This window comes from Ursus arctos, unplaced genomic scaffold (assembly GCF_023065955.2).
Source record: "Ursus arctos isolate Adak ecotype North America unplaced genomic scaffold, UrsArc2.0 scaffold_27, whole genome shotgun sequence".
In the NCBI taxonomy this organism is placed as follows: domain Eukaryota; kingdom Metazoa; phylum Chordata; class Mammalia; order Carnivora; family Ursidae; genus Ursus; species Ursus arctos.
The window spans coordinates 35783765-35800672 of NW_026622952.1; the positions used below are offsets into that span (position 1 = coordinate 35783765).

Sequence of the window (16908 nt, forward strand, 5' to 3'; positions counted from 1 at the left end):
GAATATTGAACCACGCTTGCATCCCAGGTATGAATCCCACTTGATCGTGGTGGATAATCCTTTTAATGAACTGTTGGATTCTATTAGCAAGTATCTTGTTGAGGATTTTGGCGTCCATATTCATTAGGGAAATCGGTCTGTAATTCTCCTTTTTGAGGGGGTCTTTGCCTGGTTTGGGGATCAAGGTAATATTGGCCTCATAGAATGAGTTTGGTAGCTTTCCTTCTGTTTCTATTTTTTGAAATAGCTTTAGGAGAATAGGTATTATTTCTTCTTTGAATGTTTGGTAGAATTCCCCAGGAAAACCGTCCGGGCCTGGAGTTTTGTTATTTGGAAGGTTGTGTATCACTGACTCAATTTCTTCATAATTAATTGGCCTGTTTAAGAAATCAATTTCTTCCTTTTTCAATCTTGGTAGTTTATAGGTTTCCAGGAAGGATTCCATCTCTTCCAGATTGCTTAGTTTATTGGCATATAGCTGTTGATAAAAATTTCTAATAATCCTTCCAATTTCAATGTTGTTCGTCGTGACCTCTCCTTTTTCATTCATAATTTTAATAATCTGGGTCCTTTCTCTTTTCTTTTGGATAAGTCTTGCCAGTGGTCTGTCAATTTTATTGATTCTCTCCAAGAACCAGCTTCTAGTCCTGTTGATCTGCTCTACTGTACTTCTGGTTTCTGCTTGATTGATTTCAGCTCTAATTTTGGTCAACTGCTTCCTCGTGCGTGGATTAGGCCTGTCCCTCTGTTGCTGTTCCAGCTTCTTGAGGTGAGAATATAAAAACTGCATTTTAGATTTTTCTATTCTTTTGAGTGAGGCTTGGATGGCTATGTATTTCCCCCTTAGGACTGCCTTTGCAGTATCCCATAGGTTTTGGACTGTTGTATTTTCATTCTCATTGGTCTCCATAAATTGTTTAATTTGATTTTTGATTTCCTGGTTTATCGAGTCATTCCTGAGCAGGATGGTTCTTAGTCTCCAAGTGTTTGAGTTTCTTCCAAATTTTTCCTTGTGGTTGAGTTCCAATTTCAGAGCGTTGTGGTCTGAGAATATGCAGGGGATAATTTCAATCTTTTGGTATCGGTTGAGACCTGTTTTGTGTCCCAGAACATGGTCTATTCTTGAAAATGTTCCATGGGCATTAGAATAGAATGAGTATTCTTTGGTTCTGGGGTGTAGTGTTCTATATATATCTAAGAGGTCCAACTCGTCGAGTATGGCATTCAAAGCCTTTGATTCTTTGCTTAGTTTTTGCCAGGGTGTTCTGTCTATTTCTGAGAGTGGAGTGTTGAGGTCCCCTACTATTAATGTATTTTTATCTATATGTCTCTTTATTCTGGTTAAGAGTTGGCTTGTGTATCTTGCTGCTCCCCTGTTGGGGGCATATATATTTATAATTGTCATATCCACTTGTTGAATACTTCTTTTAAGAATAATATAGTGCCCTTCTGCATCTCTAACTATAGTCTGTAGTTTAAAATCCAATTTATCTGATATGAGAATTGCTACCCCAGCTTTCTTTTGAGGTCCATTTGCGTGAAAGATGGTACTCCATCCCCTTACTCTCAGTCTGAATGCATCTTTGGGTTCGAAATGAGTCTCTTGTAGACAGCAAATGGATGGGTCATTTCTTTTTATCCAATCTGCAACCCTGTGGCGTTTGAAACCAGAATTTAAACCATTAATGTTAAGGCTGAGTACTGAGAGATATGCTTTTAATTCTGCCATGTTGTCAGTAAAGTCTTTGTTTGTATTGGCTGTGACTTTCTGTTTTGTATCACTCTTGGGGCCTTTTTACTCTTATAGAACCCCCCGTAATACCTCCTGTAGGGCTGGTTTCGTGGTTACGAAATTGGCTAGTGACTGTCGATTCTGAAATGTCTTTATTTCTCCATCAATTCTGAATGACAGCCTTGCTGGATAAAGGATCCTTGGCTGCATGTTTTTCTCTGAAAGAGCTTTAAAAATGCTCCCCCAACCCTTTCTCTCATTCCAGGTCTGTGTAGACAGGTCTGATGTAATTCTGATGCCTTTGCCTTGGTACGTGAGAAATTTCTTTGCCCTGGCCGCTTTCAATACTGTTTCCTTGGATCTCATATTTGCGAATTGCACTATGACGTGACGTGGTGTAGGTCTGTCATGGTTGAGCTTGGGAGGGGTCCTCTCTGCCTCTTGGACACGAATTTTTGTTTCCCTTGCTAGATTAGGGAAGTTTTCAGCTACAATTTGTTCAAATATCTCTTCTAGACCTCTGTTTTTCTCCACCCCCTCGGGGATGCCGATGATTCTAACATTGAATCGTTTCGTTGAGTCAGCAATCTCCCGTAGCCAACATTCGTGGGCGTGGATTTTTTTAAGACCATCTTCTATTTTTATTTTTTCCTCTATTAACCCATCCTCCAGTTCACTAACCCTTTCCTCCGCTTCCGTGACCCTGGCCGTCAGAGCCTCTAGTTTTGCCTGCATTTGGCTCATAGAATTTTTAATTTCTGTCAAATTCGCTCTCATTTCCGCCCTTAGGGATTCTATATTCTCAGTAATATTTTCCTGAATACTTTTCTCAAGTCTACTCATTATCTTGACCATTGTTACTCTGAATTCCATTTCTGATAATTTGGTTACATCCATATCCGTTACTTCTGTGGCAGAGGCCACTGACTCACTGTCTTTTCTTTGCTGGGGGGGGGCTTCTCCTTCTTGTCATTCTGATGAAGAGAGGTTGCGGGGTTTCCAGAGCCCAAAATTATTGACTGGGTCCCAGGCCGTGCCCCTTGTTTTATAGGGATCTTAGAGATGTGGGCTTCTTCTTTAAAGATTTTATTTATTTACTTATCTGAGAGAGGGAGACAGACAGTCAGCAAGAACGAAACAGAAGCAGGGGAGTGAGAGAGGAAGAAGCAGGCTCCCAGTGGAGGAGCCCGATGAGGGACTCCTTTCCGGAACACCGGGATCACGCCCTAAGCCGGAGACAGGCGCTCAATGACTGCGCCACCCAGGCACCTCCGGTTGTGGGCTTCTTGATTTTTCAGCCTGCCTTCTGTGTTCTGGGGGAGGGGCCTGCCGCGCCGATACTCAGGCAACCCTGTTTGGGTAGAGTCTCCGTGTCCCCTGCGAGGGGGGATGGGGATGGGCACTCTCTGAGCCGGTATTTCCAGGCTTTTGTTCTCTGGCGGCTTTCCCTGGCGGCCGGCTATGCCTCTTCTGAGGGTCAGAGCAGCAGAGGCTGCATTGTCGCAGAACAGAGGGATTGCGGCCCGTTCTCCACTGATGTTCTGGCCACTTTAACTCTGTTACTGTTGGTGCTGCTCAACCCTGCAGCGTCCCGGGATGTGCGCACCAACTCGGCGACCCTGCCCTCACTTCCAGGGCCAGCGCGTCTCTGTCCTTTGTGTTTCTAATGCCGCCAGCCACCGGCCGCCCTGTCTCTGTCCTTTGTGTTTCTAATGCCGCCAGCCACCTGCCACCCTGCGCGCACCCGGTTCAGGGTCTCAGTCTGCTGTTTCGCGGGTGCCGACCGCGAGTCCGCCCGCTCCCCCGTGCAGGTGGCCCGCCAGCCGCCAGCCGCCCCGCGCGTGCTCCGGGAGTTCCCGGTCTCAGTCTGGATCCCGTGAGCACACCGGGATTCCGGTGTTCCGGGAGATGCCTGGTGGCGCGCGCGTTCACGGCTCACCGGTCTCAGTCCGCTCTCTCGCGGGTGCCCTCTGTGTGTCCGCCCGCTCCCCCGTGCAGGTGGCTGCCGCTTCCCGGCGCCCAAACGCGGCGGCTCCCTCCCCCTTCCGTTTATCTTCCGATATCCGTGCACGGTTTACAGCTCCCCTCTTGGTACCTCAATACTCAGCGCTGGAGATGTTCATTTGTAGAGATCCAGATGTATCATCCTGCGTCTCAGGCTGATTCCGTGGTTATATAGGCTGGTCTGGTACCTATCCAGCTCGACTCAGGGGACCGGCTGAAAAAGGGGTCCCCTACTCCTCCGCCATCTTAACTCCTCCCCAGACCAAAGATGATTAAATAGGCCCTCAATAGTGTTTCTCCAAATGTGATCCTGGGGGGGGGGGAAGATGGTGGAGGAGTAGGGGACCCTTTTTTCAGCTGGTTCCCTGAATCGAGCTGGATATCTACCAGACCATCCTGAACGCCCATGAAATCAGCCCGAGATGTAGGAAGATATATGTGGATCTCTACAAACGAACATCTCCAGTGCTGAGTATTGAGGTAGGAAGCGGGGAGCCATGAATCTGCGCACAGATATCAGAAGATAAATGGAAGGGGGAGGGAGCCGCCCCGCTCGGGCACCGGGAAGCAGTAGCCTCTTGCACTGGGGAGCGGGCTGGACTCTCGGACCGGACTTGCAGACCGGCACCCACAAGAAAGCAGACTGAGATCGTGACCCTGGGAATATGCGTGCGACCAGACTGAAAACTGGAGCTCTGGAGCGCTCACTGAGACCGGTCGGATACCAGGAGCTCAGGGGCGTGCGCGCGACCAGACTGAAAACCAGTGCTCCGGAGTGCGTGCGAACCACACTGAAACAGGGAGCTCGGGAGTGTGCTTGGGAACCAGGGGTGGCTGGCGGTGTTAGAAGCACAAAAGACAGAAATGTGCTGGCCCTGGAAGCGAGGGCTGGGAAAGTGGCTGTGGGGCGCACATCCCAGGATATTGCATGGTTTTTAGCAGCACCGACAGAAACAGAGTTAAAGTGGCCAGGAGAGCTCAGTGGAGAGCGGACTGTGATCTCTCTGTTCTGAGACAGAGGCTAGGATATGGCCACTGCTGCTCTGACTCTCAGAAGAGTTACAGAAAACCGCCAGGGAAAGCCGCCAGAGAACAAAAGCCCGGAAATACTGGTTCACATTGTGCCCATCCCCATCCCCCCTCTCAGGGGACAGGGCAACTCTACCCAAACAGGGTTGCCTGAGTATCAGTGCGGCAGGCCCCTCCCCCAGAAGGCAGGCTGAAAAATCAAGAAGCCCACATCCCTAAGGTCCCTATAAAACAAATGCACACTGCCTGGGTCCTGGTCAACAATTTGGGCTCTGTGCATCCCCACAACCTCTCCTCATCAGAATAACGAAGAGGAGGAACCCTCAGCAAAGAAAGGACACAGAAACTGTGGCCTCTGCCACAGAACTGATAGATATGGATATAAACAAATTGTCAGAAATGGGAGTTCAGAATAACAATGGTCAAGATTGTGTAGGCTTGAAAAAATATTAACGAAAATATTAACAAGAATATAGACTCTCTAAGGGCAGAAATGAGAGTGAATCTGGCAGAAATTAAAAATGCTATGAATCAAATGCAGTCTAAACTAGATGCTCTGATGGCCAGGGTAAATGAGGCAGAAGAACGAATTAGTGAATTGGAAGATGGGATGGTAGAAGAGAAAGTAAAAATGGAAAGTTGGCTCAAAAAAATCCATTCTCAAGAATGTAGATTGTGGGAGATTACTGACTCAATGAAACGTTCCAATGTCAGAATCATTGGCATCCCCGAGGGGGTGGAGAAAGACAGAGGTCAGGCAGAGATATTTGAACAAATTGTAGCTGAGAACTTCCCTAATCTGGCAAAGGAAACAAGCATTCGTGTCCAAGAGGCAGAGAGGACCCCTCCCAAGATCAATGAGAACAGACCTACACCACGTCACATCATAGTGCAATTCACAAATATTAGATCCAAGGATAAAGTCTTGAAAGCGGCCAGGGGGAAGAAAATCCTTACGTACAGAGGGAGGAACATCAGAATAATGTCAGACCTGTCTATAGAGACCTGGCAAGCTAGGAAAGGTTGGCAAGATATTTCAAAGCTCTAACTGAGAAGAACATGCAGCCAGGATCCTTTATCCAGCAAGGCTGTCATTCAGAATTGATGGAGAGACAAGGACCTTCCAAGACCAGCAGAAACTGAAAGAATATGTGACCACCAAGCCAGCCCTACAAGAGATATTAAGGGGGATTCTATAAAAGTAAAAAGACCCCAAGAGTGATACAGAACAGAAATTTACAATCTATAGAAACAAAGACTTCACAGGCAACATGACATCATTAAAATCATATCTCTCAATAATCACTCTCAATGTGAATGACCTAAATGCTCCCATAAAATGCCACAGCGTTGCAGATTATATAAAAAGACATGACCCATCCATTTGCTGTCTACAAGAGACTCATCTTGAACCTAAAGATACATCCAGACTGAAAGTAAAGGGATAGAAAACCATTTTTCATGCCAATGGACCTCAAAAGAAAGCTGGGGTAGCAATTTTCATATCAGACAGATTAGATTTTAAACTAAAGACTGTAGTTAGAGATACAGAAAGACACTATATTATTCTTAAAGGATGTATCCAACAAGTGGATATGACAATCATAAATATCTATGCCCCCAACAGGGGAGCAGCTAGATACACAAGCCAACTCTTAACCAGAATAAAGAGACATATAGATAAAAATACGTTAATAGTAGGGGACCTCAACACTCCACTCTCAGCAATAGACAGATCACCTAAGCAGAAAATCAACAAAGAAACAAGAGCTTTGAATGACATACTGGACCAGATGGACCTCACAGATAATATACACAACACTGCACCCCAGAACAACAGAATATTCATTCTTTTCGAATGCACATGGAACTTTCTCCAGAATGGGTCACAAAACAGATCTCAACCGATACCAAAAGACTGAGATTATTCCCTGCATATTCTCAGACCACAATGCTTTGAAACTGGAACTCAATCACAAGGAAAAATTTGGAAGAAACTCAAACACTTGGAAACTAAGAACCATCCTGCTCAAGAATGATTGGGTAAACCAGATAATTAAGAAGGAGATTAAACAATTTTTGGAGACCAATGAAAATGAAAACACATCAGTCCAAAACCTATGGGACACTGCAAAGGCAGTCCTAAGGGGAAAATACATAGCCATCCAAGCCTCACTCAAAAGAATAGAAAAATCTAAAATGCAGTTTTTATATTCTCACCTCAAGAAGCTGGAGCTGGAACAGAAGAACAGGCCCAACCCACGCACAAGAAGGCAGGTGATAAAGATTAGAGCAGAAATCAATGAATTAGAAACCAGGAACACAGTAGAGCAGATTACCAGAACTAGAAGCTGGCTCTTTGAAAGAATAAATAAGATCGGTAAGCCACTGGCCAGACTTATTTTAAAAAATAGAGAAAGGACCCAAATTAATAAAATTATGAATGAAAGGGGAGAGATCACGACCAACACCAATGAAATAGGAAGGATCATTAGAAACTTTTATCAACAGCTTTATGCCAATAAATTAAGCAACCTGGAAGAAATGGATGCCTTCCTGGAAACCTATAAACTACTAAGACTGAAACAGGAAGAAATTGATTATTTAAACAGACCGATTAATTATGAGGAGATTGAAGCAGTGATCAAAAACCTCCCCAAAAACAAGAGTCCAGGGATTGACGGATTCCCAGGGAATTCTACCAAACATTGAAAGAAGAAATAATACCTATTCTCCTGAAGCTGTTTCAAAAAATAGAAAGAGAAGGAAAACTACCAAACTCATTCTATGAGGCCAGTATTACCTTGATCCCCAAACCAGGCAAAGACCCCATCAAAAAGGAGAATTACAGACCAATATCCCTCATGAATATGGATGCCAAAATTCTCAACAAGATCCTAGCTAATAGGATCCAACAGTACATTAAAAGGATTATCCATCATGACCAAGTGGGATTCATCCCTGGGATGCAAGGGTGGTTCAACATTCGCAAATCGATCAGTGTGATAGATCATATTAACAAGAAAAGAGTCAAGAACCATATGATCCTCTCAATTGATGCAAAAAAGCATTTGACAAATCAGCATCCTTTCCTGATTAAAACCCTTCAGAGTATAGGGATAGAGGGTACATTCCTCAATTTCATAAAAACCATCTATGAAAAGCCTACAGCAAATATTATTCTCAATGGGGAAAAGCTGGAAGCCTTTCCCTTAAGATCAGGAACACGACAAGGATGCCCACTCTCACCACTATTATTCAACATAGTACTAGAAGTCCTTGCAACAGCAATCAGACAACAAAAAGGGATAAAAGGTATCCAAATCGGCAAAGAAGAAGTCAAGCTGTCTCTCTTTGCAAATGACATGATACTCTATGTGGAAAACCCAAAAGACTCCACCCCCAAATTACTAGAACTTACAGAGCAATTCAGTAATGTGGCGGGATACAAAATCAATGCTCAGAAATCAGTTGCATTTCTATACACGAACAATGAGACTGAAGAAAGAGAAATTAGGGAATCGATTCCATTTACAATAGCACCAAAAATCATACGTTATCTCAGAATTAACTTAACCAGAGAGGTAAAGGATCTATATTCTAGAAACTACAAATCACTCTTGAAAGACATTGAAGAAGACACAAAAAGATGGGAAAATATTCCATGCTCATGGATCGGAAGAATAAACATAGTTAAAATGCTACCCAGAGCAATCTACACTTTCAATGCCATCCCGATCAAAATACCAATGACATTTTTCAAAGAGCTGGAACAAACAGTCCTGAAATTTGTGTAGAACCAGAAAAGGCCCCAAATCACCAAGGAATTGTTGAAAAGGAAAAACAAAGCTGGGTGCATCACGTTGCCGGATTTCAAGCTATACTACAAAGCTGCGATCACAGAGACAGCATGGTACTGGCACAAAAACTGACACATAGACCAGTGGAACAGAATAGAGAACCCAGAAATGGACCCTCGGCTCTTTGGGCAACTGATCTTTGACAAAGCAGGAAAAAACATCCAGTGGAAAAAAGACAGTCTCTTCAATAAATGGTACTGGGAAAATTGGGCAGCAGTATGCAAAAGAATGAAACTTGACCACTCTCTCACACCATACACAAAGATAAACTCCAAATGGATGAAAGACCTCGACGTGAGACAGGAATCCAACAAAATCCTAGAGGAGATCATAGGCTGCAACCTCTTTGACATCGGCCACAGCAACTTTTTTCATGACACATCTCCAAAGGCAAGAGAAACAAAAGAAAAAAATGCACTTGTGGGACTTCATCAAGATAAAAAGCTTCTGCACAGCCAAGGAAACAGTAAAAAAAAACTAAGAGGCAGCCCACGGAATGGGGGAAGATATTTGCAAATGACACTACAGATAAAAGACTGGTATCCAAGATCTACAAAGAACTTCTCAAACTCAGTACACGAGAAACAAATAATCAAATCAAAAAATGGGCAGAAGATATGAACAGACACTTTTCCAATGAAGACATACAAATGGCTAACAGACACATGAAAAAAATGTTCAAAGTCATTAGCCATCAAAGAAATTCAAATCAAAACCACATTGAGATACCACTTTACGCCAGTTAGAATGGCAAAAATTGACAAGGCAAGAAACAGCAAATGTTGCAGAGGATGTGGAGAAAGGGGATCCCTCTTACACTGTTGGTGGGAATGCAAGTTGGTACAGCCACTTTGGAAAACAGTGTGGACATCCCTTAAAAAGTTAAAAATAGAGCTACCCTATGATCCAGCCATTGCACTACTGGGTATTTACCCCAAAGATACAGACGTAGTGAAGAGAAGGGCCATATGCACCCCAATGTTGATAGCAGCATTGTCCACAATAGCTAAATCGTGGAAGGAGCCGAGATGCCCTTCGACGGATGACTGGATTAAGAAGATGTGGTCCATATATGGAATGGAATATTACTCAACCATCAGAAAGAACGATTACCCAACATTTGCAGCAACATGGATGGGACTGGAGGAGATTATGCTAAGTGAAATAAGTCAAGCAGAGAAAGAGAATTATCATATAGTTTCACTCATTTATGGAACATAAGAAATAGCAGGAAGATCGGTAGGAGAAGGAAGGGAAGAAGAAAGGGGGGGTAAACAGAAGGAATGAACCGTGAGAGACTGTGGACTCTGGGAAACAAAGTGAGGGCTTCAGAGGAGAAGGGGGTGGGGGACTGGGATAGGCCGGTGATGGGTATTAAGGAGAGCATTGCATGGTGTGCTGGGTGTTATATGCAAATAATGAATCATGGAACATTACATCAAAAACTAAGGATGTACTGTATGGCGACTAATGTAACATAATAAAAAATTATTATAAAAAAAGAAACAGGCGGTGCGCGCGTGCGGAGGGGGTGGGGTTTGCGGCGGCTCGGACTCACGAAGGTTCCAGAGGCACCACGTGCATCACGCCGGATGGGGTTTGCACGCAGGCTTGGGGCACTGCGACTCGTGCGGGTCGGGCCTGCATCCGGGTAAGCGCGTTCGGCGCAGTGTTTCCTGTTCTCTCCCCTGTGTGGCGGCAGCTCGGGCCTTGCCTGATCAGCCTGACCATGGTTTCAGCTTTGGAAGGGTTGATGGACATTTGGATGATTGATTTTTGGCTGTTATGAACTGTGCCGCTATGAATACTGTGTACAACTTCTTATGTGGACACGTATTTTCAATTCTGTGAGCTACAGAAAGATCTAGAAGAGGTGAAGGTGCTGCTGGAAAAGGCCACTAGAAAAAGTGTATGTGATGCCCTTACAGCTGAAAAAGCGAAGATTGAGACAGAAATCAAGAACAAGATGCAGCAGAAATCACAGAGAAAAGCAGAACGTCTTGACAGTGAAAAGCCAGCTGCTGTGGTTGCTCCTATTACAACAGGATGTACAGTGAAAATCAGTAATTACGGATGGGATCGGTCAGATAAGTTTGTGAAAATCTACATTACCTTAACTGGAGTTCATCAAGTCCCCACTGAGAATGTGCAGGTGCATTTCACAGAGAGGTCATTTGATCTTTTGGTAAAGAATTTAAATGGGAAGAGTTACTCCATGATTGTGAACAATCTCTTAAAACCCATCTCTGTGGAAGGCAGTTCAAAAAAAGTCAAAACAGATACAGTTCTTATGTTATGTAGAAAGAAAGCAGAAAACACACGGTGGGACTACCCGACTCAGGTTGAAAAAGAATGCAAAGAGAAAGAAAAGCCCTCCTATGACAATGAAACAGATCCTACTAAGGGACTGATGAATGTTCTAAAGAAAATTTATGAAGATGGAGATGATGATATGAAGCGAGCCATTAATAAAGCTTGGGTGGAATCAAGAGAGAAGCAAGCCAAAGGAGACACAGAATTTTAAGACTTTAAAGTCATTTTGGGAACTGTGAAGTGGAAATATTGATGTTTCCAATGAGGAAATGTTGGTGAGCTGCACAGATAAATTCGACATATAACTTACTTATACAGTCATCTTCTAAGTAAAGGCAATGATTCTCCCATTTCCTCCTGGAGGAATTATTTAAATAAAATATGCTTACTAAACATTTCCTCCAAAGATGGTTTCCTTAGTAATCTGGGCATTTTGTTTAAAAAAGGATAATATTGTATTCTTGTGTGAAACATAAAAAAGCAAGTCTTGCCTAATGGTAATGCCACATTGTGTGTATTTTTGTTCAGCTAAGAGGTAGAAAACAAAAGTTCTTGTTTGCCTGTAAGTTCCTGATATCAGCTCCCACCAATGTAAGAATAAGTAAAAATAAAACCTGAATTTTTGCATAAAAACAAACAAACAAACAAAAAACCCAAATGTGATCCTAGAAACAAAGATGCAGGGATCACCCAAAGGGCCTGTTGAACATGGAGATTCCTGGGCCCCGTCGTGCTTGACCTCCTGAAGCTGGATCTCCAAGCCTGGAGTCCTGGTATTTTCTTTTTCACGTGGTGATTGTGAGGCATGTGAAGTTTGAAAGATTGTGAGCTCTCTGCAGACGTGCTCAAAGTACCACTTACTTTTACATATGATGTGGGCGCTGGAAGAGTCTTTAGAAACCCCCTGACTTTATGCCTGTGGACACTAGGAAACAAGCTGTAATTTGGCCACAATCACTCTACTGTTAGGGGCCTAGTAAGACTGGGACCCACACATCCTCCTTCCGAACAACCACGTGTGGTTGCATTTGATTTGCATCTGCCATTATTTGCTCCTCATCTGTGCAACGGACTGACAGAGATCCTCCCACAGCAACATTCACTTTTTTCTCTTGCTCAGGATCAACTGAAAAGTTAGATAAATCTGAAAAGAAATGAAGACTTAAATTGGAATCTTTTATTTTATCTATGGAAAGTTCTGGCAAATCGCTAATGATGATGATATAATAACAGTGTACAAGGAGGATCTTTGGTCACCAGATTTCTGTTAAAAGACAGTTCTGGGCCATTTCTAGTCACTGCCACTTCTCACTGCTCAAGTCTCATCAAGGAAGGACATTTTTAAGAGTACCAGTTTATTTCAGGTGGCAAATAGAATTTTATTGGACTAGAGTAAGAGTAGCCTTTCTTGAATGCTATATCAAAGATTCAGATTCTGATACCAGTTTCAACATGTATGGTTTTTGTCCCCCCGCCAAGCAATTCTTGGACACCCCCAAGGTGTCTTCCAATCCAGCTTGATTCTGACACTATCTACCTGGAGAGAGTGTCAGAAGGCACAGGGTAAGGGCTCGGTCCTGCAAGACCGCCACCCCCCACCCCCCAGATGCCAATTGTAAGTTCAGATTGTCACCTGTGCTTCTGATGACAGTCTATAAATCAGAGGTTCCAGTGATCCCCTTATGGGTGCCCTTAATGGGATCCCCTTCTAATGGGTTCCATTAATTAGCTAGAGTGCCTCACAGAACCCAGAGAAGCATTTTATTTACTAGATTACCAATTTATTATAAAAGGATATAACTCAGAAACAGCCAGACGGAAGAGATGCATAGGACAAGGTATGGGGAAGGGGTGCAGAGCTCACCAACCTGCAAACTCTCTGAACCCAGTTCTTGTGGGTTTTTATGGAGGCTTTATTACATAGGCGTAGTTGATTAAATCACTGGCTATTGGTGATTGAACTCAACCTGCAGCTCCACTCCCCTCCCCAGGGGTCAGGCAGAGGAGGGGGAAGCTGAAAGTTCCAACCTTCTCATCACATGGTTCTCCTGGCAACCAGCCCCCATCCTTAGGTTACCTGTCCACTTTCCAAAAGTCATCTCATTGATATATAAAAGGCACCTCTATCTCTCTTATCATTTAGGAAATTCCAAGGTTTTTAGGAGCTCTGTGTCAGAACAGGGATGAAGAACAAACATCTATTTCTTGTTATAAATCACAGTATCACCTGGACCATTTCAACCTGCAGGAAGTTTGATCCTGGCAAACTGAGAAAAGTGAAGATAGTAGAATGTGTTTGTACATGTGTATATAATAAGCACACCACCTTTTCTTGGGACGTGTTGGTCCTTTAATCTGAGATTACGTCTTCCTTTATTTGGAGGGGGAGGGGGAAATGAGAAGCGGGGAGTTAAAACGTCTTTTTTAAAAAATGAATAATGGTGATAATAGGTGGTATTCTAAAAAATGTTCTTATTTGGCAAAAACAAAAGTTGGATATTTTTAATTCCATGAAATCAAAAGTTGTAAACACAACTAGATTTTTTGACATTATCTTATTACCATACTCCCTCATATTGAATCTCATTTCAGCAAACCAGTGCTCACATGCGTGGGGACATACCCGACACTCTCACCTCTTAGTTTCATGACCTTATTTCCAAAATGGTCTGTGTCAAGCTACTTCTTCCTTCTATTCAGTCACGTCTTTTTAGGGATCAGATTTGCCCCACCTTCCACCCGTTCTCTGACCACAATCTTTCATCATTTAGTCCATTACTGGCACTACAGTGGATATTCAAGTTTATCCGGACCATCAGGCTCTGGACCCCTCCTCTTATTCCCTACATTCATCCCCCTTCTGTCTTCATTGCCTTCTCTAGCCAGCTAAGATTCCATGGTTCATCCATTCAGTAACTCGTTTTTCAGCATCCTGAAGTCCTCTGTATTTTTTTTTTTCAATAAATATGGGCAATGGCCCAAAGCTGGATAAAGCCAACCGACGCCTATACCCAAGCAGCTGAGTCTAACTATCTAGAATCACCCCGCGGGGCAGGCTGGTGCCATCGTGGAATGATTCATAATCACTGGTGTTAAGGGGACCCTCAGCACTGCCCAGCGACCTCACCAAGCTTCTCTGGTCAACTCCCTTTCCCACTCTTGACAATGATTGTTTCAAACTTTCCTTGATGCCACTATCACCTCCCTACCTTCGAGCAGAGACCTTGTCTTCTACTTCATAGAACATATAGAGGCTCTTATAAAGGAACAAACATCCTGCCACCAAAACCATAAAGCTAGCTTCATTAGCACCCAGCCTCACGCTTTCCCGGTTTAAAAAGAGGTCTCCTTTCCTCTTCCTCACAATCATGCTTCGATGTACCCTCACTCACTTCCTGCTCTAGCTACTCCCTTCTCTCTCTCCCTGTCCTTCAAAGCCAATTTCTCAAGTTTCTTATACTTGTTGTTTCTTTACTTTCCACTAATGAATCAATCCACTCTAAGCTGGATTCTGCCTCAATATTTGCAGAGTCCCCTTTGTCGGGATAACCTACAAAACCTGCTGTTGTCACAAATCCAATAAGTATTTAAAATCTCTCTCTCTCTCTCTCAATTCTCAGTGGTTTGTCACAATTCCTCTGGCAAGTTTCTTCCTGTGGCTTTCTCAGCCTATAGGGTTTTCCCATCTTTGACTTGGGAGGTCCTTTGTCTCCTTTCCTAGGGGTTCAAATGTTGGAGCTTCCTTTTCCCACAGGTGTTCTCCCTGAGGAGCCCCTCTAGACAAAGCACCTGCAGGGCCATTCTTGACCTCATCTACTCCCCATCTTGTTGACTCTTCTCCAACCACCATGGCCCTCTTAATGCTCCTTCCACCTGCCAGGCAGAAACGGGTTTTTGGAAATTCTTCAGTAAAATCAGTGAATTAGCGTTCAACACACTGGACAAGCACGGTTCCCTCGAAGGAAGGGCTGTCAGGTCCCTGAGCTTGTATTTAAGTCACATAAAACCAAAGCATAAGGAGCAGATTAGACAATGGACTCTTTCAGCTCAGACATGCTCCTTAAGAGCTTTGGTACCGAGTTTAAATTTGGCAAAAACATGTTATTGAAAGGGAGATGCTTGCCTCTTCTGAAGATTCCTAAACATTTCAGTTCTTGAGTCATTTCATTATCTTTTTTTTTTGAATTTTAATTCCAGGATTATTAACATACAGTGTTACATTAGTTTCAGGTGTACAATATAGTGATTCAACAAGTCTATACATTACTCAGTGCTCATCGTAAGTGTTTTCTAATCCCCTTCACCCATTTCCCTTACCCCCTACCCCCCTCCCTGCTGGGAACCACCAGTTTGTTCTCTGTAGTCAAGAGTCTGTTTTTTGGTTTGTTTTTTTCCCCCCCTCTGTTCCTTTGTTTTGTTTCTTAAATTCCACATACGAGTGAAATCATATGGTACTTGTTAGGTCTTTTCATTATCAGGGTAGTAAAAGGTAGAGATTCTGGGCGTGAAAATTCTTTTGTGGATATTTGTTGGCCTGCTTACCTTGTGATAATTACCTATAATCATATTGTAAAGGATAAGGATAAAACAAGTAGAAAAATCAATCAAGAAACTAATACTCTAGTTTGTTCCTTCAACAACAAAACCCTGAGAAGTATGTTATGATTTCTCAATTAATACCTACAGAAGTTGAGACAAAGAAGAAAGTTAATAAGCTAAACAAAATCACATAACATGGCTTTTGGATATGTATGTTACCCTCTCCACCCTTCCCCTCTGTACTCATCATGTACAATCCGTGTTCTCATCATTGGGAGAGTTTTGTGCTCCTTCCACCTCCCCTTGATCTAATTTCATTGTTCAAGGCTTGAAAGGTACAATAAAAAGGAGTCATTTATATCGATGGGTTTTAAAATGGAGCTGGGAGGCCATTAAGGTGGGCCTTATGCACACTCCTCACACGGTGGAACCATGGACTTGCACTGGGCCAAACAGCATATATTCCCAGGATTCTGCATGAACACCTGCAATTTGGTATAGGAACGAACTTTTGCTCAGTGATAGCCTTCGCAAGCTACTGTGGTTAGCCGAGACTAGTTTTCTGTTGCCAACACTAATCCAAATTCTTTGCAAACAACATAGACAGCATTCCTTTTTGCCTTTAGTAAGCCCTGACTTCTGTTCCCTAGTGGGTCAAAATTTGGGTTCCTTCCTGAATCTGTGCTCCCAAATTGCCATTCTGAGACCCAAAATAAATGTTTGTTTGATTCAGTTCTGCTTTTCTCAGTCGACACAGGTTGAACCACTGACATGGTTCCAAAAATTTAAAGTCATCTAGAAAAGTGAACCCATGTGAAATCTCACTTGCATCCCCGTCCCCATCCACCATTTACATTTTTCTTCTTCTCCTTCCTCCTCCTCTTTTCTTCTTCATCCTCCTTCCTTCTTCTTCTCCTTCTCCGTCTCTTTTCTTCTTTTTTTACCCTTCTGGTCTTTCTTTATGAAAATGCACATTCTTATCTCCCTCCTCCCTTTTTACACAAAATACAGCATATTGTCTATAGTGTTCTGTTTCATCCTTTTCTACTTAATCATACATGGGGGAGATTTTTACCTATCAGTTGAGCGGGCTCCTCCTCACTCTCTTACAGCAAATCATGTTCCGTGATGTGGACGTATCACAGTGTATTTAACTTGCCTTCTTTACAGATGGTTCAATGCCATTTTTTTTTAACCATGAAAACAATGTTGCAATGACTAATTGTACATAAAATTTTGTACATGTACAGATGTATGGGTTGTTTGAGTTTCAAGAAATGAAGATTACTCCTTCAAAGAGTAAATAATTTGATAAGTATTGCCAGATTCCCCTCCACAGGGAATAATACCATTTTGCAATCCAACCAGTGGGAGGAGGTATTTCCTTGTTGTGTTGCCCGTAGAAATGGTAGCTAATTCCGGGACACCTGT

At 43.1% G+C, this 16908-nt stretch overlaps 1 protein-coding gene across 1 annotated transcript; it reads left to right on the forward strand.

Moving 5' to 3' along the window:
• The first annotated feature begins 10532 nt into the window (after nt 1–10532).
• On the forward strand, nt 10533–11260 carry LOC113262062 (calcyclin-binding protein-like). The gene has a single exon (XM_044387485.3). The coding sequence runs from the start codon at nt 10592–10594 to the stop codon at nt 11147–11149; it is 558 nt and encodes a 185-aa protein (XP_044243420.1). The 5' UTR covers nt 10533–10591; the 3' UTR covers nt 11150–11260.
• Nucleotides 11261–16908: the final 5648 nt, after the last annotated feature.